Source organism: Vombatus ursinus, unplaced genomic scaffold, assembly GCF_900497805.2.
Source record: "Vombatus ursinus unplaced genomic scaffold, bare-nosed wombat genome assembly UNPS02014821.1, whole genome shotgun sequence".
NCBI classification, from domain to species: domain Eukaryota; kingdom Metazoa; phylum Chordata; class Mammalia; order Diprotodontia; family Vombatidae; genus Vombatus; species Vombatus ursinus.
The window spans coordinates 607,081-633,225 of NW_020954599.1; the positions used below are offsets into that span (position 1 = coordinate 607,081).

At 42.1% G+C, this 26,145-nt stretch overlaps 1 protein-coding gene across 2 annotated transcripts in view; it reads left to right on the top strand.

Moving 5' to 3' along the window:
- The first annotated feature begins 3,387 nt into the window (after positions 1-3,387).
- Positions 3,388-26,145, top strand: part of TSPAN5 (tetraspanin 5) — a 228,693-nt gene continuing 205,935 nt past the window's right edge. For both annotated transcript variants that reach the window (XM_027837605.1, XM_027837604.1), the window contains exon 1: positions 3,388-3,558. In XM_027837605.1, coding sequence (XP_027693406.1) covers positions 3,478-3,558 — 81 coding nt within the window. In that variant the 5' untranslated portion in view covers positions 3,388-3,477. The remainder of the gene's footprint in view (positions 3,559-26,145) is intronic.

Sequence of the window (26,145 nt, forward strand, 5' to 3'; positions counted from 1 at the left end):
CTCCTTGAGCCCCATTGACTGTTTGAATGTTGCAAACTTAGGGAAGAAACATTGCAAACCTGCACTTTAACTAACCCAGTACACTGTTTCTAAGGAAAGCTGGTGAGGGGAATAGATTAAGGGGAAGAATAGGCAGAAGACTGCTGAGGAGGCTAGCACCTTGTGTCGTCTCTTTGGCCAAACTCCTGGTCTTTCAAAGCTGGACACCTTTCAGCTGGAGCATTTTACTTGCTTACCAGTCCTTTGATAAAGAGAGAAACCAATAGTCTTTAAGACAACCACAGATGATCATCTGGCAAATGAGCTTAATCCTGCTTTAAATTGAGTGTCCCATGGTATGAGTCCAGGTATTTTTTACCCTGGCTAGGACTGTGAATGGATTTACAGATATTATTTTTAAACTATGCTGTATTTCATATATGAAGATGATTCAGAGCATGTCTTTTGTGACATTTCCCCTAGAAGTGTTGAAGGATTTTCTGTGATTCAGTCTGATATTGAAGAGAGAGAGCTCTGGACCTGGAATCAGAAGATCTGGGTTCAAATATGGCTTCTAACACTACCTGTGTGACCTAGGAGGTAGCACGGGACAGTGGCCAGAGCACTGGAGCTTGAGTCAAAAGATGTGGGTACAAATCTCACTTCTAATGCTTATTACATATTTGACCTTAGGCAAATGACTCAATCTCTCTGGGCCTCAGTTTCCTCATCTGTAAAAAATGAAGGGGTTGGACCAGGGGTGGGGAACCTGCAGCTTCTAGGCCACATGTGGCCTTCTAGGACCTTGGGTGCGACCTTTAGACTGAGTTCAAGTTTTACAGAACAAATCCGTTTATTAAGAGGATTTGTCCTGTGAAGTTTGGATTCGGTCAAAGGGCTGCACTTGAAGACCTAGAGGGCCACACATGGCCTTCAGGTCGCAGTCCAACCCCTGGGTTGGACTAAATGTCCTCTGAGCTCCCTTCCAGCTCTAATCCTATGATTCATTTACCCGCTGGTTTTTCTCTTGAGAACTGCCTCATCTGGCATCGTTGTCATCTAAGGTGTAGGGATGCAGTCTGTGACTATGAATAGAACAGGACTTAAACTGGGGCAGAAGGCTGGACGGAATAGGATGCTGCCTCGATCCTATTTTGGAGCCCCTTAATTTTTCATTAAACTTTGCAGCAGCTGAAAGGCATTCTCAATCCCTCCTCTCTTTTTCCATTCAAAGTACTGAAGAATGAGAGTAGTTCACATAGAAGGATAGATTTAGAGCTGGAAGAGACCCCATGCAATCCCTCTAATTTACAGATGAGGGAACTAGGCAGAGAGGTAATGACTTGCCTATTTATGGTCACACAGACATTAAGTGCCTCAGGCAGAATTTGAACTCATGTCTTCCTGATTCCAAGTCCAATGCCCTTTTCACCAAGTCATTCGGGCTTTGGTAGGGTTGAGGAGTGGGGTGGGTTGTTTCTTATTTCCTCTCAAGCTTCAGACCCTGGGGCCTTTGGCAACAATACCTTTAAAGGTAGAGAAAGTAGGATCAGTGTTATAAGGGAGGCAATCAATAAGGGACCCCAATCAATTTTCCGCCCACCCTTTCTTTTTCTCTAAGAGAATAAACAACAGCATAGCTCAGGGTTTTGGATGACAAATCAGATTCCTTTAAAGACTGCAATGGAGTCCATTCTCAGAGATGCCTCCCCAAAGTTCAGGGAATAGGCAACTTCCTTTCAAACTACCAGGAATCAGTAAGACATCTGGTGCCCTCTGCAGAATCTTTTGCCCTTATTTATTCTTGCCAATTCTCACCTCCTCCCCACCCTTACTCTGGCCCCCCCATTCCTTCATTGGGCTAGCCTATCCATTTCAGGTGATTGTCCAGGACCTTGATCATTTTTTTTCCAGGTGGTAGCATGAAGTCTCTAGGGAGAAAAGCAGCTGGTTACCTGATTTCCTAACAGGGCAGCTCTCTTCCCTCAAGGAGCCCGCTTTCTTCTCAGAGAAGCAAAAGGTCTTTGTCTCTGATTTTCTCTTTGCCTCTAAGTCTCTCCCTCCCCACCTCATCTTTCTCTTTCACGCAAAGTCCACCCACCCTTAAGGCTCGTGGATTTAGAAGTAGAAGAGACACTTAGTCCTACCCTCTCCTTTTAAGATGAGGAAACTGAGGCCTAGAAGGTTAAACAACTTACTCAAAGTTCCACATCCAGTAAACAGCAGAATGGACATTCGAACCCAGGGCCCCCGATTCTAGAGCTAGCTCTCTGGCTCTGCTTTTCGTCCTCCCGGCCTGGGCTGCCGCCTTGCCACCTTAGTATGCATACGACTCGGGCAGAGGCTATGACCAAGGGTGGGTGGGGGTGTGTGTGTGTGTGTGTGTGTGTGCGTGTGCGTGCGTGTGTGTGTCTGTGTGTGTGTGTGCGTGTGCGCGCACACACACACCATTTGGAAAGGTGACCCGCAGGAGGGGTCCCGAAGGCCACGACTCCTCCCTTGGGCTGTGGTTGGGCGGGATCGCAGATGCTGCTGATTTCCATCACTCAGGCTGCTGGCCTCCGTGGAACTCCCCCGCCCCCCTCGGCTCTCTCACCAGCCCCAATTGCAGGGAGATAGGGTCCGTTCCGCCCCGCCCCAGCCCCACCCCCCTCCTCCGAGGGGGCGGGGAGAAAGGCCGCGGGAGGGAGGGCCCAGGCGGCGGTGGGAGGCCGCAGCTCTGGAGGAGGAGGAGGAGGAGGAGGAGGAGGACACGTTATTGTGTCAAAGGGGCTCGGGTGCTCTCCAGTGCCGGAGTGTGGATGCGTGAGTGTGTGCGCGCCGCGCGTGGGTCTCCGTGCATCCCCTCTGCCGCTCCTCGCGGGGGAAGAGCGAGCGCGGGCCAGCCCCGTCCCCACGCAGCATCCTCTGGCCGCGGGCAGGCAGCAGCAGCGGCCGGCCGGCCGGACACACAGCCGGCGGTGGGACCCGTGCGCTCCTAGCCAGAGGGAGCCTTCGCGGCGGCCGCAGCAGCGGCAGCGGCAGCTGCAGAGCCGGAGGCAGGGGCAGGGGCAGGGGCAGGGGCAGGGGTGCTAGCTCGCTGGGGAGCCTGCGATCCGAGCCCTCTTGTCGGTGCGCTCTGCGGAGGCTCGGCTAGGCAGCCGGGGCCTCGGTGCAGGAGAGAGGCGGGCTGGAGAGGGAGAGAGGCAGCCAGCCCAGAGCGGCGCCGCGCCGCGCTCGGAGTCCGCTCCTCGGCGCCCAGCTCGGCCATCGTCCTCCCGCTGCCGCCGCCTCCTCCTCCTCCTCTCCTTCCTCCTCCTCCTCCTCCTCCTCCTCCTCCTGCGGCAGCAGCTGCTGCTGCTGCTGAGTCCGAGGTGGTCGCGGCGGGGGCTGCACCCGCGCCCCTCGTGGACCTGGGGCTGCCGTGCCGCCTGGTGTGGGAAGGTCGCGGTCGTGTCGGGGTGCTCCGGGGGCTCCTAACTCTGGCTGCCCAGGAAAGTGCCTTCATGAACCCAGAGGATGTCCGGGAAGCATTACAAGGGTCCTGAAGTCAGTTGTTGCATCAAATATTTCATATTCGGCTTCAATGTCATTTTCTGGGTAAGTTGTGTCTTTATTATTCTCGGTGCTTTGGTGTCGGTGATTTATTCACGATCATTCCGTCCCCGGTCGCCCCAAGTGCTTTTTTTACTTTTCGCCAAGCCTCTGGGCTTTTGCCTGCTCTTCCCTGAAGCGAGAAAAGGTGCCTTAGTTTTTGGGGTTTTTTTTTTCCCTTTTTCTTTCTTAATTGCTCGTGGTAAGGGGGCTAAGATTTTAATCCTTTGTAGGTTGGGGGGGGGGAGAACTAAGAAAAACTGAGATTGAAAGGCAGCTCCCAGGCCTCAGATTGTCCCTGGAAAAGGAGAAGAGTGAACTATTGTTGGGATAAAAATGAGATCAAGGCTTTGGCAGTTCGGGACAATGAGCAGCGACATGGAATAGATTTGTTCCCATGGGATATTGATGTTGTGCATAGCGTGGGCAATAATAGGGGAGATTAACCATGCAAAACACCCTGCCGAAGTCCACCTTCGTGAGAAGGATTTGATTGGACATGAGGTTGCCACTGCTCTTACGGCTGTATGTTCCAGGCACAGAGGCTAGCTATCTGCCTTCTCCATCACAGGCTTTTGTGTGTGAATGATGCAGCTTGAATGGTATATGGGGTACCGTATGCAATATGTACATAAATAACACTTCTAGCACATTCTTTCCAAGTCTCGTTCCGAAAAGCATTTTGCATAATGGCTCGTCTGTGGGTGTGGATGGTGGGAAGATTTATTTTTGTATCTGTCATTGGCAGAACAATAACTAGTAACCGTCAACATATATTTCAGTCTAGTTCCTCAATTACTAGCCTCATGTCTTTCTCTAAGTGATGAGTTATAGTGGGGTTTTTTTTTGTTTTTGTTTTTTGTTGTTATTGTTGGATGAAGAAATGCAGACCAGAAGGTGGGCTGGCTAGAAAAATAAAGCAAACGCTTGAATGCCACTCAGAAACGTGTCCTTTGTTTTAAACCTCTGTTAAATAATGGCAATGACTTCTATTTTGTTTTATTACGGTTTTTTTTTTCTGAGCTCACTAATGCTTTTCAGCAATCAGACAGAGTTTCTCCGGACCTGGGAGACACAGGTGTTTCAAAGACCTTGATTTCTTCCTCCCCCTCACCTCCTTTCTTCACATTATCCACTCTCCCACTATGAAAAGTAAAAATGGTGGCTCTTGGGGTTTTCAGGCAGTTACTGCTTAGTGTAAGTTTAAAAGTCCCCCTAAAAAGGAGGGGAAGATGATGTAGAATGATCAAATCAAAAGGTCATTAGTAAGCCCAAAGAATCCAAATGTGAGGTATTCATTCAGTGTCTCTTAAAATTTTTTTACATTCACAGGAGCAAACATCAGTCTCTGAGAAATGTTTTTAGAAGAATTCTTTATTGCTGTTTTTTCTACTATATTTTCTTAATAGGGTTATTTTATTTTCATTTCTTTTTTTTAATGTTTTCTTTTTACATGTGTCGCATTGAGAACACATGTTTTGCAGAATGAAACAGGATTGGAGAACACTTTCCGTACCATCTTGCCATCTGCCCTTAGGACTGATGAATAAGATTAGGAGGATGGGTGAATAAATATAATAAACAGTCCAGTACTGCTTTTGTGGATGATTGATGATACATAACTGGTGTTCTTGTCAAACAATCTTCTATTTTCTGTGACTCCAGCCAAGCTTCCAACTTAAACTTCCAGCTGAAAGCTTCCTTGGGAAGAAATATGTTTTCCTCTGCCTTTCACCCTCTTCTTTTCCCTCACACTATTCAGTTTTCTGTCAAAATTGTGTAAAGTGATTGGTAATGACTTTCTTGGACATAGTTTTAATTGGTGGGGACTGGACTTTAGTGGCTTAAGTACCTACAAGATCCCTGGGCTGGTAGTAGGAGTTGATACTCTTGTTTGAATACAATCAAATATAGTTCAGCTACTAGGAAGCAGGAAGGGTCTATTAGGCCTTTATTTTGGTCTCATAGAAAAGGGTAAAAAGGAAATATTGGGATTTGGAGTCTGTTTTCCAGAGAGAATTTGGGTAGTTTTGTTAACTGGCCTCATCTAATACTATACTTTTAGGAAGCCTCATCAAAGTATTTGGGGAGTGGGGAAGGGAGAGGAGTGGTGTGGCATGGAGGGGGGGAGACCATTAAAAAGATTTAGCTTCCTTGTAGGCTTTAGAGTGAGTAACCGAGAATGGAACCTTTCCTTGTTTTGGACTTTACATGAAGAAACTCATCCCTATGGGGTTGAAATTAAGCTACCCATCTGGACATCAGGCAGACTTGTATATGCGGGTGCAATTTGTTTTGGGTAGCCTTTCTACTTGTTATATCCTGTTTTCCCTCTCCACCCTAATATGCTAGCCTCTGACTGACTAAGGCATCACTTTCCTACCTTCCTCCCCAGCTGGGTTCCTGGTTCCAAAATCACCCTACTCTTCTTTTATTAAAATTCTAGTTTCTTAGTTACTGGATCTCTGCTGGTAGCTGCAAACCTCTGGCTTATCTGATGAAAGTAATTCTTAGATCAGATATTCATAGTGTTGGAGCTAGAAGGGAATCTTAGGTGTGAACGATTCCTGGACTTAACTGTACCTGGGGGTATTTGCATTTTAATAGAGTTAGATAATTGGCAAACTGAGAAATCTTTGTGGGTGGAGTATAGGGTGTAGTAGTGGGAGGAGAGGAGGATGGGCAGATAGATCTTTGGAACCTGTGCCTTCCCTATTCTCTCTTTATTCCTGGTGAGTTACTCTCTGCTTTAGTCTGAGTACTACCATTCCCAAAAGAAGATGGGTCTGTACCTTGTAACCTGAATTTTGAAAAATTGTAACATTCTGCACTTTGAAAAGACCTAGGTTCAAACCTTGCCTCTGACACATACCGGCCATTTGACTTTGGTCAAATCATTTATCCTCTCTGTGATCTAGGCACCTTTCTAAGACTATGAGTTGCAGATAATGTGCTAACCAGCATTGAGATCCATGAACTTGGAAGGGAAGCAAATTATATCTTTATCTTCACTAACCTTTTACTGTAGTTATTTAAAAACGTCATTCTGGGAAGGGGTTTATAGTATCCATCAGATTGTAAAGGCGCCGTTGACTCAGGAACTTCCGGGGTACAGGGAATCTTTTACTGGACAGTTCCCAAAACCAAAGTAATCACAGGTCCCACACCTATTCTATATGCTTTTTATTGATTCAAAGACAACATCTGTTCCTTTTGTGGATGGGAAAGGATGATGAATATAATAGAGGAAACATAATCTTTTACTCTTGTGCTGTTAATACTAAAGTGAATTTGAAATAATGAGAGTTCAGAGATAGTATGATTTCTGACAGATTAAGAAAAATGTGAGGTATAGATGGGCGAATTTTAGTTCTGGCTGAGACACCAACTAGTTGTGTGCCTCTGGACAAGCCAGTTAACCTTTTGGGACCTTGGTTTCCTTACTTTAAAAATGATTAGGTTTGAATACTTGTCTAAAGTCTCTTCCAGCTCTCAAACTTACTCTGGTTTGGGACACGTTAGCAGTGAAAAAGGTTTTCTTTTGACCATTTTTCTGCCAAAGAAGTTGAGAAAGACAGGAACTTATATGAAGTTGTAACCCAAGTCAGTCCCACTAGCTGTGCTGGATCATAACCCTTGGGCTGGTTATACTTGGTGTCCAGAATCCACAAAGAGTGAGCTGGACTGACCCAGAGGTTGTTAGAGTTGGAAGAATCCTTAGAAATAATTTGGTACAACCCTTACCCCTTCATTTTACAAATGAGGAAACCAAGGTTAGGGGAGGTCAAAGAGACTTCCCTAAGGTTACTCTGATCACAAGCACCAGTCAGGAGTTGGACCAAGGTCTTCTGGATCTAGATCCAGTGCTCTCTTCTCATTTCTATGGGTACTCTCCAAGGTGTACGTTTAGTACTACCTGTTTGTACACATGTAAGGTATTGCGGCATCACTGGGTTGACACTCCCATGTCACTACACCCTTTTGCCCTCCCGGGACTTAGGAGAACACCCAGCCTCTCTCTCCTACCAGCTGCAAACTGGGGGAATGGATTCAGGTTTGTACTCTACCCAGTAGATATTATTCTTTCCTTGTAACATCCATAAAACCCATATTGTAAGTTTTACATTTTCCAGAAGGTGTGCTTGTATTTCTCTCTTTTACTTGCCTTTACAGAGGCTGCAAGATTGGCATGATTTAGAGAACAGTTTGTTTCATAGACTGTGAAGAGTTGGAAGGAGACTAGTAGGGAAGGGAATAAGTCTTTATTAAGCACTTACTGCATACAAGGTATTGTGCTAAGTATTTTACAAATATTAGTCTCATTTGATCCAGCAACCCTGGGAGGTAGGTGCTATTATTGTCCTCATTTTACAGTTGAGGAAATTGAGATTAAGTGTCTGAGGTCAGATTTGAATTTAGGTCATCCTAATTCCAGGCTCGGTGCTCTATCTATTATGCTACCACCTAGTTTCCTGTCCCTTTTCTCTTCCCCTCCCCCATTTTGTAAAATCCCAAGGGGCTTAAAGAATTTCAATGACACTTGCCAAGTCCATAGAGCCAGGTAGTGGAAGGACCAGAAGCAGTACCCGGTTCCTCTGAGTCTGAACCAGTGTACTTCCCTCCAATGGTTAGAGACTTTTGCCTAAATTTATTTCTCAATTGTATATACAGATCTCATATTGTGCTTGTAGAATGGAAGTACATAACTTGGTGGAGGTGTCATCTTCTACTCCTTAGTCTTCCAATCTACTGCCAAGTCTGGTCATTTTTACCTCCCAAACATCCCTCTTTTAGCCCTTTTCTCTCCTCTGTCATTGCCACCACCCTGGTACAGGCCCTCGTCATCTCATACTTGGACTTTCTGGTTGCTTTTCCTACCTCAGTTTTTCTCTAATCCACCCTAACTATCAAATTGCAGGTCTGATCATGTCACCCCTCCTAGTCAAGAAACCCCAGTGACTCCTCATTGTCTTCAGGATTCATATAAAATCCACTGTTTGGCTTTTAAAACTCTTCATAATGTGTTCCCCTTCTGCCACTATCCTTACATCATAGTCCCTTTCATGTACTCTTCAACTCAGTGACACTGACCTCCTTGCTGTTCCTCACACAAGACATTCTATCTTCTGACTATCTCTTTTCACTGACTATCCCTCATGTCTGGAACTCTCTTCATCCTCATCTCTGCCTCCTAGCATCCTCCAAATTGTAGAGGTCCTCTTCCAAGGTTATCTCCAGTTTATCCTGACTGTCTTGTTTTGACATAATTGTTTGCATGTTGTCTCCACTTTTAGACTGTGAGTTCCTTGAGGGCAGGAACTGTCTTTTGCCTTTGTATGTCCAAGAGCTTAGTAGCACAGAGCTTAGCACATAGTAGGTGCTTGCTTAATCAAAGCTTATTGACTTTAGAGGGCAGAGTTTATCTTTTCATTTTGTTCTCTGGTACTTAAATTCAGAAAACAGGGAAATTTAGGAAACCTTGGGTATATCATACAGGGATATGATTCTTGTGATTCACAATAAATTGCAAAATGTGTTAGAATGATGATACATCAGCATTTTACATGTCATAATTTTTGCCTTAATTTGCTAGGCATCTGTTAGCTTCAGTGGCAACCATATGGGAGTCTAAACTGCCTTTTGAATTTTTACAGGGAGATAGTAGGAGGAAAGCTAAATATGGTTATGTAAATGTCATATGGGAAAAGTGTAAGGAAGGGATATATGGATTTCTCTGTGGAAAAAGAATTGAATACTACCTCGCCTACCCTAGTTGCATGCATTCTGGGTCACTGAGAAGGTACTGCCATGGTTTTCCTTGAGGATGATGCTTTTAGAAGGTTGAATGGAGCAGAAGAAGAAATGTATGAAAACAAATAATGCAACACCCACAATAAATTGCCAAAGTGAGATCATTTAGATGGACCAGCCCATCTTAATATGTCTGTAATATTTTTTTATTCAGTCATTTTTTAGTCATGCCCTCCTCTTTATTACCCCATTTGGGGTTTTCTTGGTAAAAGGATATTGGAGTAACATTTTGCCATTTCCTTCTCTGGCTCATTTTTACAGATGAAGAACTGAGGTTAGGTGACTTGCCCAGGGTCATACAGCTAGAAAGTAGATTTGAACTCATGAAGATGAGTCTTCCTAATTCCAAGCTCAGTGCTCTATCCACTTCGCCATCTAGCTGCCCTCATAATATTTAGTCCCTGGTAAAAAGTGAAAGTAAACTTCTTTTAGGAAGGATGCTTTGTAATTAAGGGGTCTTCGATCTGAAGATTTCAGAGCACTTTAAAAACATATGATCTTTCCTATCTGACAGCACAAGAAATCTAAGCACTTTGAAAACAAAGTTCTCAAGAACCAAAACTAGGATGCTGGATACTTTAAAAGAAAACACCAAGTAAGCTATTTACATCTGACAATATTCCAAAGGGGATCTTGATTTTGTGGACTTGTTTTATTTAACTTAATACTTTAATCTAGCAGAATGACAAAAGGGAAAAAAAAATCACTACTTTTTTGGGGGAAGAGGGCAGAGGAGAAGAGCCTCCAGATAGTGCCTCTTGATTTTTCCCTGGGTATGGAAGATGCCTTCACAAATCATCTGAAAATTGCAGTCTTAGATAATTGCTTGGATGTACTGAGAGTCACCCATTCAGCATATGCTAGAAGTGAGACTTGATCACCAGTTTCACCCTTATCCATTGTGCTACCTTGCCTCTTGAAGACTACAGCAGGATAATAAACCATCATCTATGATGATCTTTTTAAAATCTCTAAGAGTAAATGTATTTTGGAAAGATTATTTTAGTGAGTCACAGGTATTTTACATGTTACTCCTATGACAAACGTCCTGGTGTCTGAATCCTAGAATGGAGACTGGAGAGATAACTGAGTGTAGGAATCTCAAGAAGCTGTTTGCATCCTCTTAAGGTCAATCTTACCATGTTTTTGTCCCCTATTCCATTCAGATGTGTCTGTGTTTGAAGACTATTATTTTGTCCTTCTGCCCACGATATCTAAGCATTGCTGTTTTCCTAAGCAGCTCCTCTAGACAATGCTTTTTGTCTGTGTTGAATTGCTCTGGATGGATCATGGCATAAAGAAAAATTTCAAGGAAATGGAAATGCTTAGCCTGGAAAAGAGAAGACTTGAGAGATGGAAGGATTTTCTCTTGTGGCCACAACTGTACCCTTGGCTCTGAGAGGGGAAAAAGCTTCATGGGGGGGGGGCTTACATTTTTTTCCCCATAAGAGCTGCTCTTTAATGAATCTTTTCCATCCTATGCTTGTGCTCTTGATATTTTGAAACTAAACAAAGGGCATTATTCCTATAATGTTTCATTTTGTTTTAGCCAAAGACCTTGGATAGTTTTTTTGAACCTTGATTTATCTGAAAGTTTTCAAAATCGTTACTTCTGACTCCGTTTATGAACTTCTTGAAATATTGCAACCGTGAAATGCCTTTCCTGTAATAAAAATAAAAACTATCATTTTATATACCACCTAAAGCTAAATCCTTTACAAACATTGTCTCATTTGATTTAAGATATTTCTGCCATCTTACTGTTGCATGGACAATTGCATAATACTGCATGGAATTTGGGGAGGTCTGTATCTCAATATCCTTTTATTTTTCAGTAACCTCACAGCCTAGGGGGAATACTCTCAGCTACATGTACATTTTTATTCAAAGAAGGGAGAGAATCCCAGGAATTCTGGAAATGGGTTGGAGTAGATTGAAGCTTTTAGTGTCTGGGGCTTCCATAATAATAATGATAATAATGATGATAATGGCTAACAGTTATATTGTGCTGACTATGTGCAAGTCACTATGCTAATCGCTTTACAATTATCTAACTCAATCTTCACAACAACCCTGGGTGGTAGGTTACTGCCATTCTAGTTTCTATGCTCTAACTATTGGGCCACCCAACTGCCCCATTAAACACCTTTTGTTCTCTTGTGTGAGCACCTGGCTTTTGTTTTTTTCTTTTAGTGATTTTTTTTTAACTAGTCAAAAAAAAAAGGCTCATTTATTTATAAGAAAAATAAAAATAAATGAGAATGTGACTGGTATAGGGAGACACTAACTCTGAAATTAATGTGCTAAGAAATAAATCTATTTTGGATGTTAGCTGGTAAATTCTTCAGGCTGGGAAGGAAGACTGACTCTTTGCATTCCTTTCCTCTGATGGGGCTGATTTTCCTGCATAGTCAGAACACTCCATGCTCGTTGCGCATACTTTCAGTTTAGTGGACCAGATTTCACAATGTGCAGAAAGACAGACCCTCCTCTCCTCTCTGCTTTAGTCAAGTTGGTGACCATTTCCTCAGGGTTCTGTTGAGTGAAGGAGATTTTCTCTACCTTGTAGTCTTTCCTTTGGCTTCTGACTCCAGGAACACCTCTTCCTTGGGGATGCTTTCTACCACTGAATCTTTATGGTATGTTTGTCAGATAGATAACACATAATAGGTGCCTAATAAATGCTTGTTTAAACAAATTGAATTCTGCAATAATTCTGTAGATGGCAAATTTCTGGGTGAGTTTGCAATAGTAGATCAAAGAAGTTTGCCGTTTTAATGTGAAGGCAGTACTCTTGTATGGATTGGTTATGTCTGTGGGGGAGGGGGACCCTTATGCTATTATATTAAAGAGGCAGCTAGATGGGTTAGTGAATGGAACACTGAGCCTGGAGTCCAGAAGACCTGAGTTCAAATGAGTGCCCTCAGACACTTAGTAGCTATATGACCTTGGGCAAGTCTCCTAATCTCTAGTTTCCCTAGGAGGCAGCTAGATGGCTCAGTGGATAGAATCTGGAGTCAGGAAGACCTGAGTTCCAGTCTAGCCTCAGACACTTACTAGCTATGTGATCTTGGCCAAGTGGCTTAACCTCTGTTTGCCTTAATCCATTGGAGAAGGAAATGGCAAACGTCTCCAGTATTTTTGCCGAGAACGCCCCCCTGGATGGTGTGGCCCACTGAGCCACAAAGAATCTGGACATGACTGAACAATAAATATCCTAAACAGGATTAGGTTTAGACATAATTTAGCTCAGCCTCTTCACCATACAGATGAAGGAATTGAGGCCAAGAGGAATGAAGTGACCTCTCAGTAAGGTCACACAAGTGGTTAACTCCAAAGTTAAAGTTTTTTTCTGCTATCCCACACTTAATATGATCAGGATTCCCACTCTTATCTAGTACGTCGGGTTATTTTTTGCTCTGGGATTCTATAGTATTTCTGTAAATGTAATAATATCTGTAAAGTCACACTAATATTTATTATTTTGTAAAATAAATAATAATAAAGCTAGCATTTATATAGTGCTTTAAGATTTAGAAAGCACTTTACCAATATCTGATTTACTCTTCACAACCATCTGGGGAGGTAGGTGCTACCACTGTCCTCATTTTATAGATGAGGAAACTGAGACAGACAGAGGTTAAGTGCTTTGCCCAGGATCACACAGCTAGCTTCAGAGGGAAAATTTGAATTATACCACCCAGCTGCTTGTAAATAAATGAAAACATAAATGCTTTCTGAGAGATTTCATTGGCTGTAGTCACCATTATTGTTACCTCTGAAAAAGCAATTCAAGGCACTGCTGACATTGTCGGTATTTATACCATGACCATTTGTACACAAAGGACAGTAGTCCTGAATGTAAATGAGTGATGTCAAGATGATCTTGGTTTAAACTCTCTAGTAAGATGAGATTGAAAAACAGGAGGGCGACTGGCAAACATTTGGTTCCTCGCCTATCAAATGCATTGTAAAATTCTATAGCACATCTAATGACTATTTATTGTTTTGAAAAGCAGTAGAAGGCATAGACTTATTTTTTTTTTTTCTGAAAAATCTTTTCTACATTGTGCTTGGCACTGAGGCTAGAATTTCTAAAAATCTGGAGGGAACAGCTGGTGCTCTAATAAATATTCAGGCCAGCCATTTTAATGCTTTGTACTTAATTAACTAGTCCCAGTAAAAGAGAAATACTTGCCTTCAGCATTTCTCTAAGTGTAATATTTTGCTTCCAACTTACATTTCCCCAAACAGCTTTAAAACTTCATTCTGCCAAGTCAGTAGTTCTAATCAAAGGAGAAATCTTGAATGCCATGAAAGAGATCTCTGGCACAAAATACTTTGATATTGATTGAGGTTTTATACACATTCATGCAAATAACGACTCACTCCCTGTAATTTGTCATAATCCAGAACTTCATTAACTTCGTGTAGAAATTATCTGCAGCAGCAAAATCTGTTAAATTGATTCACATGTAGAATGAATTGTCATTTATTCCTCACCTCTCCATATTTTGATTTAGAAGTTTTCTTTGCTTCCTTCTCTATATATGCATGCATATGTATGTATTATATATATATATATATATATATATGTATATATAAAATAAATTCACATCAAGGCATAAGCTTCTTCTTCTCAACTACAGTCTGCCAGTGAAAGTGCATCTAGTAGGAGCATAGATTTAGGGTATTGGGAGGAGCCTCAAAGGCCACAAAATTCAGTTCCACCATCTTCTGGATGAGGAAACTGGATCCCAGAAAGGTCTCTGTGGCCCCTTTTATGTTATTTGTTCTTCCATTAGAATATAAGCTCCTTGAGGTTAGGGACTTTCTTATTTGAATGTATTTGTATTGTCAATGCTTAGCACTATACCTTGCACATAGCCCTTAATGAATGCTCTCCCTCTCCTTCCCTCCCTCTTCCCCCTCTCTTTCCCCCTCTTCCTTACCCCCTCCTGTCTCCCTTCCTTCCCCTGTCTCCCTTCCTTCCCCTGTCTCCCCTCCTTCCCCTGTCTCCCCTCCTTCCCCTGTCTCCCCTCCTTCCCCCCTCCTGTCTCCCTTCCTTCCCCCCTCCTGTCTCCCTTCCTTCCCCCCTCCTGTCTCCCTTCCTTCCCCTCTCTCCCCTTCCCTCCTCCTCCTCCTCCCATCTCCCTCCTCCTCCATTTCCTCCCTCTCTCCCTCCCTCCTTCTCCCTGAGCCAGCATTTCCCCCACCATACCTTGCTGTTCACACTCTTCTTGTCTTTCTAATGACTGGCACAGCCACAAGGTTGCTATCATGAACACCAAAACATAGATTCCCATCTACTGCTATTTGCTAATTACACTTTTATTGTTTTCCTTTCCCTAATCAAACATAATTCAATTCTTCTGCCGAACTGGAGCGTCAGATTACCACGGGCTGAGAAGCCGGGGCTTCTGGTTTCTTTCTCTCTGGCTGTCTGGATGATGCCAGCACTTCAGTGATCTTTAATCTCTGGGGTGTAGATATTCTTCCCACCAATACAGATCATGACCTCCCTAGGACTTAGTTGAGGTAGAGCTTGGGGTTTTAGCTTGAATTGCCCCTTTAAGTGTTGAAATCTTCTCTTTGAAAATGGCATCTTGGCTGGTGTTCCTGGGCATGCCAAGTCTGTCAGTTTTGCTATCTCCCTCCTTGTGTTTCATAGCGATATGTTTATGTAAACTGAGCAACTTCCTTCTGAAATTGTAGGTAGATTTATTAAGGTCAGGGGACCATTTTGGGCAAATGTAGCTAATACCAGGTACTTGAATTGAGACAAAATCAGCCAAATTTTAATGTAATCTTCTAATTGTTTTCTCTGCCTCAAGTCTCTACTCTGTCCAGTTCATTCTTTACCCACTACCTAAACATCCTAAAGCCTGGATTTGACCATGTTATTCCTTGTTTCCTTGTTATTCAACAAACTACTATGGTTCCCTACTGCGTCTCAAAATAAAATATAGAGCCCTCAAATTGGCCCTTTGCAGCTTGACTCTCACCCCTTTTTCTAGACTTCTTTTTTTTTATTTTTATTTTTTCCTTTCTAGACTTCTGAAACATTACTTCCCTTCATGCACTTTCCGTAGTCCAACCGAGGGCATTGCAATCTTCTCACAGACACTTACCTCCCATCACCATTCTTCTGTACAGGTTATCTTTGAGTCTGAAAATTCACACTCTGAGAAAAGAACAAAAAAAGGGGGGAAAAAAAACACAACAACCCATTTCAGAGCTGACCAACACATGAAAAAGTCTGACTTATCTGTAATGGTCCACACCCATGGTTCTCTACCCTTGCAACCCCTCATAGCCTTCTTTGAAGTCAAATTTAGTTATTATAATTTTCTAGCATTCACATTCATTTATTTTCTTATCTTTTCTACTTACATTGTTATAGTCAGGCACACAATAAGCTCTATATAAATGGGAACCAATATCACTATTATTATTAGTCATTATGTTTACTGTTTTTCTGGTTTTGCTTCCTTTACCATCAGTTCATGTACGTTTTTCCATGCTTTTCTGCAATCATTATATTAATCTTAATATGGCACTGGTATTCATGCCCCGCAACTTATTTAGCCCTTCTCCATTGGTAGACGTTTACTTTCTTTCTGGATTTTTCCTACTACAAGAAAATGCTGCTATATATATATATTTGGGTGGATATGGGCCCTTGTTTTTTGTCATTGACCTACTTGGAGCATATGCCTAGTTGTGGAATCCCTGGGTCAGAGTTGTAAGGACGCTTTCTTTACTTTGTTGGAATAATTCCATATTGGTTTCCAGAATGGTTGGAATCATTCAGAGTTCCACCTTTAATGTATCCACCTTTCTCAACTCCTTTAGTACTGACTTTTCCAGTTTATGTCATCTTTACCAAATTTTCTGGTTGTGAGGTAAAACCTAAAGAGTTATTCTGATCTTAATTTTTCTTGTTGGAGCATTAGAATGTGGAGTCCAAAACTGTCCAATCTCCAAGAAAAACCACTGGGGCAGAGCTCCAAGCCATTAACCATTTATTAAAGGAACTGGGCCCCTTCAGTGAATGGGACCTCAGATCTTCCTCATGGTCTGAGATGCCCCTTTCCCACAGGGCCTCATTTTTCTAGAGCTTGATACCCAGACTCTCAGAAGAGGCAAAGTAAAATACATAATCTTATTGGCTGATAGACTTTGCTCATGACCCTCCGGCAGGGTTAGAAATGATGCACCAAGGGGCAGATAGGTGGTGCAGTGGATAAAGCACCAGCCCTGGATTCAGGAGGACCTGAGGTCAAATCTGGCCTCAGACACATAACACTTACTAGCAGTATGACCCGGGGCAAGTCACTTAATCCCATTGCCTAGCCAAAAAAAAAAAAAAAAAAAGATGTACCAGCATGGGTGGTCACAGGATGGGCAAGGCAAGGGTCATCTCTGCCAAGTGATCATAAGATGGGCTCTCCTCATGTTGGGCAAGAGGGTGATCCAGAGATACAAAAATAAGTAGAGTCCTTCCATATCACGTCAAGACATCCCACCCACACTGGGGTTTGGTCACTCATTCAACACCCAAAAGGGTGGAGGCCTCTAGTCAGCATTCTTGTGGTTTAGGCAAGTGAACTTTATAACAGGTTGGTGAATATTGAACAGTAAACTTATAGCTTGCAATTTAAAGTTTGAGGCCTATTAGAAGAAATACTCTATTTTACCTAATTATCTCTAAATATAATATATGTAAAATATGTATTAATATATGTATTTTTTTTTTTGCGAGTGTGTAGGCAATTGGGGTTAAGTGACTTGCCCAGGCTCACACAGCTAGTAAGTGTCTGAGGCTGGATTTGAACTTGGGTCCTCCTTTCCCCAGGGTTGGAGCTCTATCCATTGTACCACTTAGATGCCCCTATGTAATTCTTATGCTAATGTTAGTTAACCAGACTGACTAACTAGATTGGCTAGTATTTTGCTAGATGAATAGATCATTAATAATTGCTAACAATCATTACCCCTATGCAATCACAGTGAACTGATTAATATTGATTGGAATAAAGTAGGGGTCCAATAAATCATTCCTCTCGAGAGCTATTTGTTCGTAATCTTTGAATAAATGCTCAATTCTCTATTAGTGAATGTTTTTGGTTCTCTATTGGTGAATGGCCTTTGGTCTCATATATGGTATTTCTGTTAGTTGTCTCTATTTCTTGGCTATCAGACCCTTCTTGGAAATAATTGAGCAAAGATTTTTTTCCCCAGCTGACTCCCTTCCTCTCCCCACCTTATCCTAGTTGCATTGATTTTGTTCATTCAAAAGCTTTTCAATTTTATGTAATTAAAATAATCTATTTTGTGCATACCTTGTTTCCCTGGATAAGGTCCTTGAGGACAGGCAGGGATAACTTCATTTCTGTCTTTGGATCCTGGGCACCTAGCCTAGTGCTTTGCACTTACTGAGTATTTAGGGAATGTTTGTTTATCAAGCAGAGGGAAAAAAAGGTAAGTGGGATAATTCCTTTATAAGGAAGAGTTTATCACTGTGGTCGAAAATAGGTATTATGCTTTTAGACCTGCCTAAAAAGGAAATATAGGATAGATAGTGTACCACTCCTCTGCAAACTGAACAAAAGCTTTTTTTTTAGTCACATAGGGAGCCATGGATTTTTTTCCTCCTAATTTTAGTTGGTAAAAAGAGTCCAGTGGCAATTAAGGGTTAATGTGCAGGGGTGGGAGTTGTGCATGGGTCTTCAGTCTTCTAAAAGACTTCATGATAGGGTGTGAATCTCACTGAAGTAGGAACAGCCTTCTTAATGTTCGATACTATAGGTGCCTAGCACAAAGTGGGACCTTCTGGAGGATTGTTCCTTTAGTAAACTAAGGCAGGTAATCCAGTCACCAGTAGATTCAGGGCCTTGAAGTACCAGGGCCTCAGGCAAAATGGCAGTTGTTGAAACTTGCTTTGGGTACTGTCCAGCAGCTGAGCCCTGGTTCCTGGGCCCATTTCGTTTTACTGGGGCACCAGCACCTCCTATTGGAATGGGTCCAGAGGATCTTGGCCTTTAGCCTCAGAGCTTTCACCTTGGATAATTTTTAAGCATTTCCTGAGGCACAGAATCTTCTGGACCGCTTGGACCTGGATCCTGTCTGACCTCCTGGGTTCACAGTTCTGCTGCATTGGATCACTAGTTATTCTTTCTTCCTTCGGCACCCACTGCTGTATCTGTATGTCTGATCCTGGAATACACATTTTCTTTCTAATGCCTTTCTCCTACAAATTTCAGACCAGTGGAGTACAGTTTTCTAGATTTTTTTTTTAAAACAAGGGAAAAGATATACAAATTCCTAAATAGATATACCAAGAAGATGGGCATGGAAAGTATGAACAAAATAAAATGGCCTGGAGGCAGATTAAGATTAGGTGGTGTCTAAGACTGCAGACCTAATCTTTAATCAAAGTTCCCCAGGCCTAGTCTGGTCGTTGAACTGGTCCATGCCATCATTGTAGTGCTGAGTGGTTTTATCACTTTCAGACTTAAGAATGGTTGTCCCTCTCTTACCCTATTCCAGTTCTTCCTTTACCTCCCCCAACACTCACCCACCCTGACACATGTAAACTGCCATAAACACTGATTTTTTGATGGACTTTTCTCAGTACTTCAGATAGGAATTATTGTTTACTCTCATCAAGAGATTTCATAATGTATGGTGATGTCTGTTTTTAGGGTAATGTCTTAGCTAATTAGGTATCTCTCTCTTCTCCCAGGAATGCGGGGGGGGGGGGGGGGGGGGGGGGGGGATAGAAAGAGAACCAGTCCAGACCATTGAGGTTTGTCTGGTCAACTCAAAAATAATACAACAAAGGCCTTTCTTTAATCCTCTCCCACTTCTTGGTACCCTTCTTACACCATCTCCCAAAGTGCCTGGGGGTTGTTCAAAGGATTATCCATTCTATTTTCATAACTCCTTCTAGAAAATATCAACATGTTTCAAAATTGTTTTTCTTCAAATGTAGAGAATTGGAAGGGAAACTATATCTGAAGTTAAGTCCTAGGTTCACATTCTAGTTCTATCACTCATGTAAGTCACTTTCACTTTCTGAGCCTCAGTTTCCTCATCTGTAAGAATGAAAGTGTTGGATAAATTCTCTTCAGACTCTAGATCTTAGGTTAGCTTTCTCATTCCTTTTCCTTACATCAGGATCCCACAACCTAATTCTAGATTATCTGGAGGAAAACAACAGGGCATCATATCCACAGTGCATCACAATTAGATACGAATACTGTAGTTGAGCCCTTCTATGAAGTTAAAAGATGTTTTATTGCTTTTTTCACATCATAGCTACTTACCAATAGTCCTTTCCCCCAAAGAAACCCTCCCTTGTAAGAAAAACAGAACGGGTAAGCAAAACAGATGCACTGTGTGTAACAGTGCACACCCACTATAAACCATCTTTTCTTTTAGGGAGGAGGGGAATAGGGTTCATCATCAATCCTCTGGAATCAGGATTGGCCATTAAAGGAATATGACTTCTGATGTCTTTTAGAGGTATTTGCCTTGATGTTGTTATGGTCATTGGGTATAGCATTCTCTTAATTCTGCTTTGCCTCAGTACTAAGGGGAGATTGCTTGTTAACTCAAATAAATCTATGAATGGTAAAATGTGAGGGGACCGTGTGGGTAGCAGGGGGTGGCTCTTAAGAACCATTTGACTCCTGTCTTTCCTCTCCCCTCTTCCCCATCCAGAAGAAGGTAGACCGGTAAGTTACACTTGTCTTTAGTCTTTGTGTCATTGAATAAACTAGGTCATCCGAAACAGGAAAGATATTTGGGAAAACTGCACTCATTCTTACCTCCAGGGTCCCTGATACAAGTATAAGGGAGACCTTGATTCATGATATTTGGACAGATGGATTGCTTAATAAGTACTTTGAGATCCTTATCTAGAGGTAGAACCATAACTGGGAAGTCTTGGATGAATCCAGTTAAGGGAATCAGGCAGCAGAGGACAATATGCCTTGGGGTATAGACTCCTCCCCCCCAAGACTTTGGAGGCCTGGGTCATTCTGGTTGAGGACCATGAGAGTTGTCAGTTGTATCTCAGGATTAGAACTTGAGTTAAATATTTTTGCTATTTTTTTGTTTGTTTAAACATCTATTTTTACATCACCAGTTTCTTCTTTTAATTAATTGTTATTCTTGGAGGCAACCTATAGAAGAGACGCTCTCTACACAAGTTGTCTTGTGAATGAACTATCAATTTCAGCGAACCAGGAGGAAAAAATCAATACATCTCCTTCAGGCAGCTGGGAATCTCTATACTTTCAAAGAAGGATTCATAATTTCAAATGATGTTTTTTTTTAAACAAGGAGCTTGGGTGGATATGCTTTCCAGCATGACCTTGATTAAGGCACTTAGGTGGTACTGGGCATAGAGCACTGGGCTTAGAATTGGGAAGACTCATTTCCATTAGTTCAAATCCATCCTCAGATACTTACTAGCTGTGGGAACCAAGGCAAGTCATTTCACCCTGTTTGCCTCAGTTTCCTCATCTGTAAAGTGAGCTGGAGAAGGAAATGGCAAACCACTCCAGTATCCTGGCCAAGAAAACCCCCAAATGGGCTCATAAAGTGTGGCACATGACTGAACAGCAATAAATTGCCTTGATTCAGATAGATAGAGATTAGTGACTTCTTGAACACCTATTTTTTTTATTTACTTATATCCTTTATTTTCAAAATCTGTCTTAGCTAGAGGATGGTTCTCGACAACTTATGTGAAAAGGATTAGGTTTCTGTTTTTTATTTAATCTCATAACTTGAAGCTTACAGAGGATTTGTACATACTTTGCATCATTCCTACTTAATTGAACCTTTTTTTGAGAGGAGAATATGAGTAAAGGGAAAAGGTAAGTGAATAAAGTAAATAATCTAATTATTGTCATCATTATTTGTTCTATAGAATTGGCTAATTATTTTCAAAGCATTCTTTTTTTTGAATGTAGGTGATATTTTAAAGTTATCCTCAAAAGAGAAGGAAACAGTTAAAGAAAAGTTTGAAAACAGGATTTTACATAGGTTCTTTTGTAGAGAATTTCCGACAAATGATTATGTTAAAAGGAAGGGAATCACTAAACAGAAAACTGAAAAGCACTTTTAGGGGAGACATATTTTTTACATCAGAACGTTTACTAATGTAATGTTAGAGTATAAGGGATCTAAGCAATCAAGTCCATTTTACAGATGGGAAAACTGAGATCTAGCAACATGAAGTAACTTTTTCAAGGCTATCTAGTCACTTAGTGCTAGAGCTGGGACAAGACTTTTTTTCCACCGCATGAGGTCCTTGGAACTATTTCAAGGTAGATGTGTGCATAGTTTGAAAAAAAAATACGCCTATGGGTATCAGAATCTGTAATATTTCTGTATTCTCTGTTTATATTTAAAAAATAGTATATGCAAGCCTGGGTAGAGGGAAGAGACAAGACAGTGCTCTTCTTTCCTTGCAGAGCTCGGGAACTAAGGATGTGGAACTTTGCATATACTTTCAAACTCTGGAGAAGTATCAGTTGGTTTTTCAGAATGGCTTTGTATGAGATGGTTTGCTGGGATGAGAGTAGGGGCAAGGAATATATTCCAAAATACATGGAAGTGATGTGAAAGCATTTCCATTTTCAATATTTTTTTTTTTTAGGAAATGGTATATTGTAGATGCAATTTGCAATATTTTCTTGTTGTTCAGTTGTGTCCAACTCTTTGTAACCACATTTGGGGTTTTCCTGGCAAAGATACTGGAGTGGTTCACCATTTTCTTCTCCAGCTCATTTTGCAGATGAGGAAACTAAGGCAAATAGGGTTAAGTGACTTGCCCAGGGTCCCACAGTTAGTAAGTGTCTGAGACCAGATTTGAACTCGGGTCCTCCTGATTCCAGGCCTGGAGCTCTATCCACTGTGCCACCCAGCTGCCCAATTTGCAATATACCATTTTGAAATTAACTGCACTGGTGTAGCATTGTTTTTTTTATGGACTCGATGGTATGACATCTCCAAAAGAACATGTCCATCTCCTTGTATATAAAATCAAGTTATACTTTCTATGTAGAAATAAAGACAAAGTTTTCTTTCTTAAGCTGTGAAAGTTTCTCAGAAACGATCTATGTACAGTAGTCAATAAATGTAATTTGTTCTTATAGTAGTAATAAACTATAGAGAAAAGGCAGTTTAAGACTAGCATTGTGGCCTCCGAAGCTTTGAAAATTATTCAGGTTTTAGGGTAGGCTGCCCCATTGATCAGTTTTGTGCTAAGAAGTCTACTCAGACTCTGATTTGAGACCAAGACCCAGCAAGGTTCAATGTCTTGCTCCAGGCCACACAGAGGCAGCCTGGAAAGGAGCAAGGAAATGAAGCCCCGGCCAGTGAGCCTTCCACACTGCTGCTGGGCTGTCCTATTGAAAAGAAGCTTCTTCAGGCTTCCTTCAGGAATGAATCCTTTTAGAATGGATGAAATGAATGAAAGAGCATTTATGCAGCATTTACCATGTGCAGAGTACCCATGCTAAGCTCTGAGTGCACAAATATAATATCAAAGACAGTTTTTTGCCTTTCTTTCTTGTCCTTGAACTTCATCTATTCCTCTTCGCCTCTCATCTTTACATAGCCCAGATCTATATTTCTGGTTCTTAAACTTTCTCTATCTCACTTTCATCACCATTTATGATCCACCTTCTAAATTTAAAGCTCTTTTTGTATGTGAGTTCAGTTATCCCTTCCACATTTGAAACTTTCCCCGTCGAGGTTTTGATACATAGTGGCTCAGCATAAGAAATTAAATAGGAATTTTGGGGGAGTTTTGTGGAAGCCAGAGACAATACGTGAAGGTTAGCAGATGAAACAGAAAAAGGTTAGAAACTCAGAAATGCATAAAATACGTGAATAGCATTGTATAATATCAACTTATTTTATCTTCTAATACCATAAATATATACAATTTCTTTTTTAAAGTTAAAATGAATAAAAAGTTTCTATTTCTTTTTCATACAGTATTTTAATTTAACATTGACCTACATATAGCCTATGACAAAATACTTAACCCAGATCTTACAATAAAGTATTGTAAACACCCCATAAAAGAGAAAGAAAAAGTTCAGACTCTTCCTCTGGTTATTGAGAGAGGGCCAAAATACTTTAGGTAAGTTTTCCATATGGTGGGGGTACCGCACCACCAGCACCCATGACGTGGAAAGGATAACTGCATTCCTTCAGTGAATCTTCTGTCTCTTATTTCCTATCCCCTTTCCCTGTTGCTTCTAATATATCCTACATCAAATTTTTTTTTCTGTTGAACTCTTGTTTGGGTCAGATAATAGTAATTAATCAGTCATTAAGTATTTATTAAGTGCCTTCTTTGTGCTAGGCACTAAGAATACAAGCTTACATTCTTTTTTTTTTTCAGAATCAAAATATCTATTATGTGTTCTTTTGCACATGGCACTGTTAGGCACTCCACAGCAATGTGTAACGTGCTGTGTAACAGCAAAACTGCCCTCAAGGAGGTTACAATCTGAAATGGACAATATCCATGTAGACACACTGAATAAGGCATTTTGTAAAATGAAGAATTGAGCTGCATTTTGAAGAGAGGGATTCTATGAGGGGGAAGTGAGAGGGTACATCCCAAGCATGTGGAATGGCCAGTGCAAAGGCAGGTGATGAAGTAGGCGAGGAAGAAAGACAGCCAACATGGCAGAGTCTTGGGGAAAGAGGAGATGTAATGTCCAAATAGCTGGAAGGATAGGGGTTTTAAAAATTAAAAAGAAGAGTACGTTTGATCCTAGAGATAATAGGGAGTTGGTTGAATATGGAATTACATGGTCAGACCTACACTTAAGGAAAATTATTTGGTATCATTGTGTGGTAGACTGGAGTGGGGAGAGATTTGAAGCAAGGAGCCTAATTAGGAGGCTGTTGCAATAATCTAGGTGAGAGGTGAGCGGAGAGAAGGACTCAGATGCAGGGGACTGGCAAGATTGGGCAAACGATTGGTTTTTTTGTAGTGAGGAAGAGTGAGGAGTCCAGGACAATGTCAAGATCATGAAGCTGGGAGACCGGAAGGATGGAGGCTCCGATGATAGGAGGGAAGTGGAAGACGAGGGGGTCGGGAGAAAGGTGACTTCATTTAAGATGTGCCAGGGACATCCAGTTTGAAATGTCTCACAGGCAATCAGTGCAAAGGAATGAAGTTCAGGGGAGAGACTCTTGGTAGTCTCTTGACCCATAGTGTTTCCTTGTTTCAGTGTTTTCTGCTTAGTCCTATCTCCAGTCTCCATTCCTGGTTTGGGTCTTGGTGTCAGGCTCTGCTTCTACTTACTTCCCTATTTTTGGATGGGTTGGGCAAGCCCCGAGTGGTCCTACCCATTATTTCCTGGGTTCCTCCGGTTGGATTCTACTTCCCCTGAGATATGTGTTCAGTGCCCCAGGGGTGAGATCGGCACTCTTCTGCCAGTTGGGATTCTTTAGTTTTCCAGCAGCATCCTCCCAAGGGCATAGAGATGGGTGCTGGCTTCACTGTATGCCAGTGCCTGCAGCTTCTAGCTTGTTTTTAGTGCAGTCTTGGGCTTTTTTGATCATAATTTCATCTTTGCTAGAGTGTATGCGAGGAGGAGGGCTCCTCTGGGACCTTTAGTTGCCATTTTGACTACAAATCCTGTGTACAGATTCTTGAACGTGTTGCTGAGCATGAGGTGGAGGCTAGGCGGTGCTGGTTTCCGTAGCCTTTAGTGAGTATGGTCCAGCCAGCCGTAGTGAATGAAGTTAAGCAATCTCAAAGCTCTTGGGACGTGTGGGGAAGATTACTCGTTCTCTCTGGGAGAATAGAGTCTGGTGAACTCCCGAGCTTGTTAGACCCTCCACTTTGGACAGCTTTGGCAGACTCTCCTTTTTTTTCTGGCTGAAAGATCTAGCCAAGCTGTTGGAAAAATTCTTCTAGGATCCCAGAGTCCCCTGGGGGTGGGATTCAAATTTAAAAAAATGTTTATGCTTGGGTGCAGAATGTGGTGAAGCCCTGGGGAAGACTCAAGGTTTGGATAAGACACGGCGGGGGCTTTTGTAACAACCCTATAGTCTAATAGTAATTTTTTACTGCCCAGTCCCCAGTGGATCCGCACTTCTTTGGAGCGGCGGGGGGAGCAAGGCATTGGAAGCCTTAGGCTTGTCAGCAGCTTTCTTTGTTCACAGTCTCTTGCTTTTCAGGACAGGGTGTGAGTGATGGTCTGTGTTATCTCTCCAAGGTTGTCTTTGACTTATTTGACTTACTGGAGGCCTCCAAAGATGGACTTCTTACAGTTTCCATTCTCCTCGTGAACACGTTGTCCTTTTCCTTCTGTTCCTGCTCACTGTGATGGTGTGTGCTTTTAGGGAGGCGTGGAGGTTACTGTCTCTCTTTCCCTTCTTGGGTCCTGTGCCACGCCTGCTGCCCTCATATCACACACAGTTCAAAGGCCATGTCATTTGGCCTATGGGACGGGTCGGTGTTTTTTCATTTTGGGATCCTTAGGATCCCAATCTCCTCATAGGGGCAGTTTAATAAATGCTTTGTTTAGTTTAGTAACTAATGGATTAGCTACTGGCACCATCTTTGCAGACATGACACAGTGGACAAAGGGCCAGCCTGGAAGGAAGGAAGAAGGAAGGAAGGGAGGAAAGGAAAGAGGAAGGAAGGAAAAGAAGGAAGAAGGAAGGAGAGAAGGGAGGGAGAGAAGGAAAGAGGAAGGAAGGAAAGGAAGAAGGAAGGAAGGGAGGGAA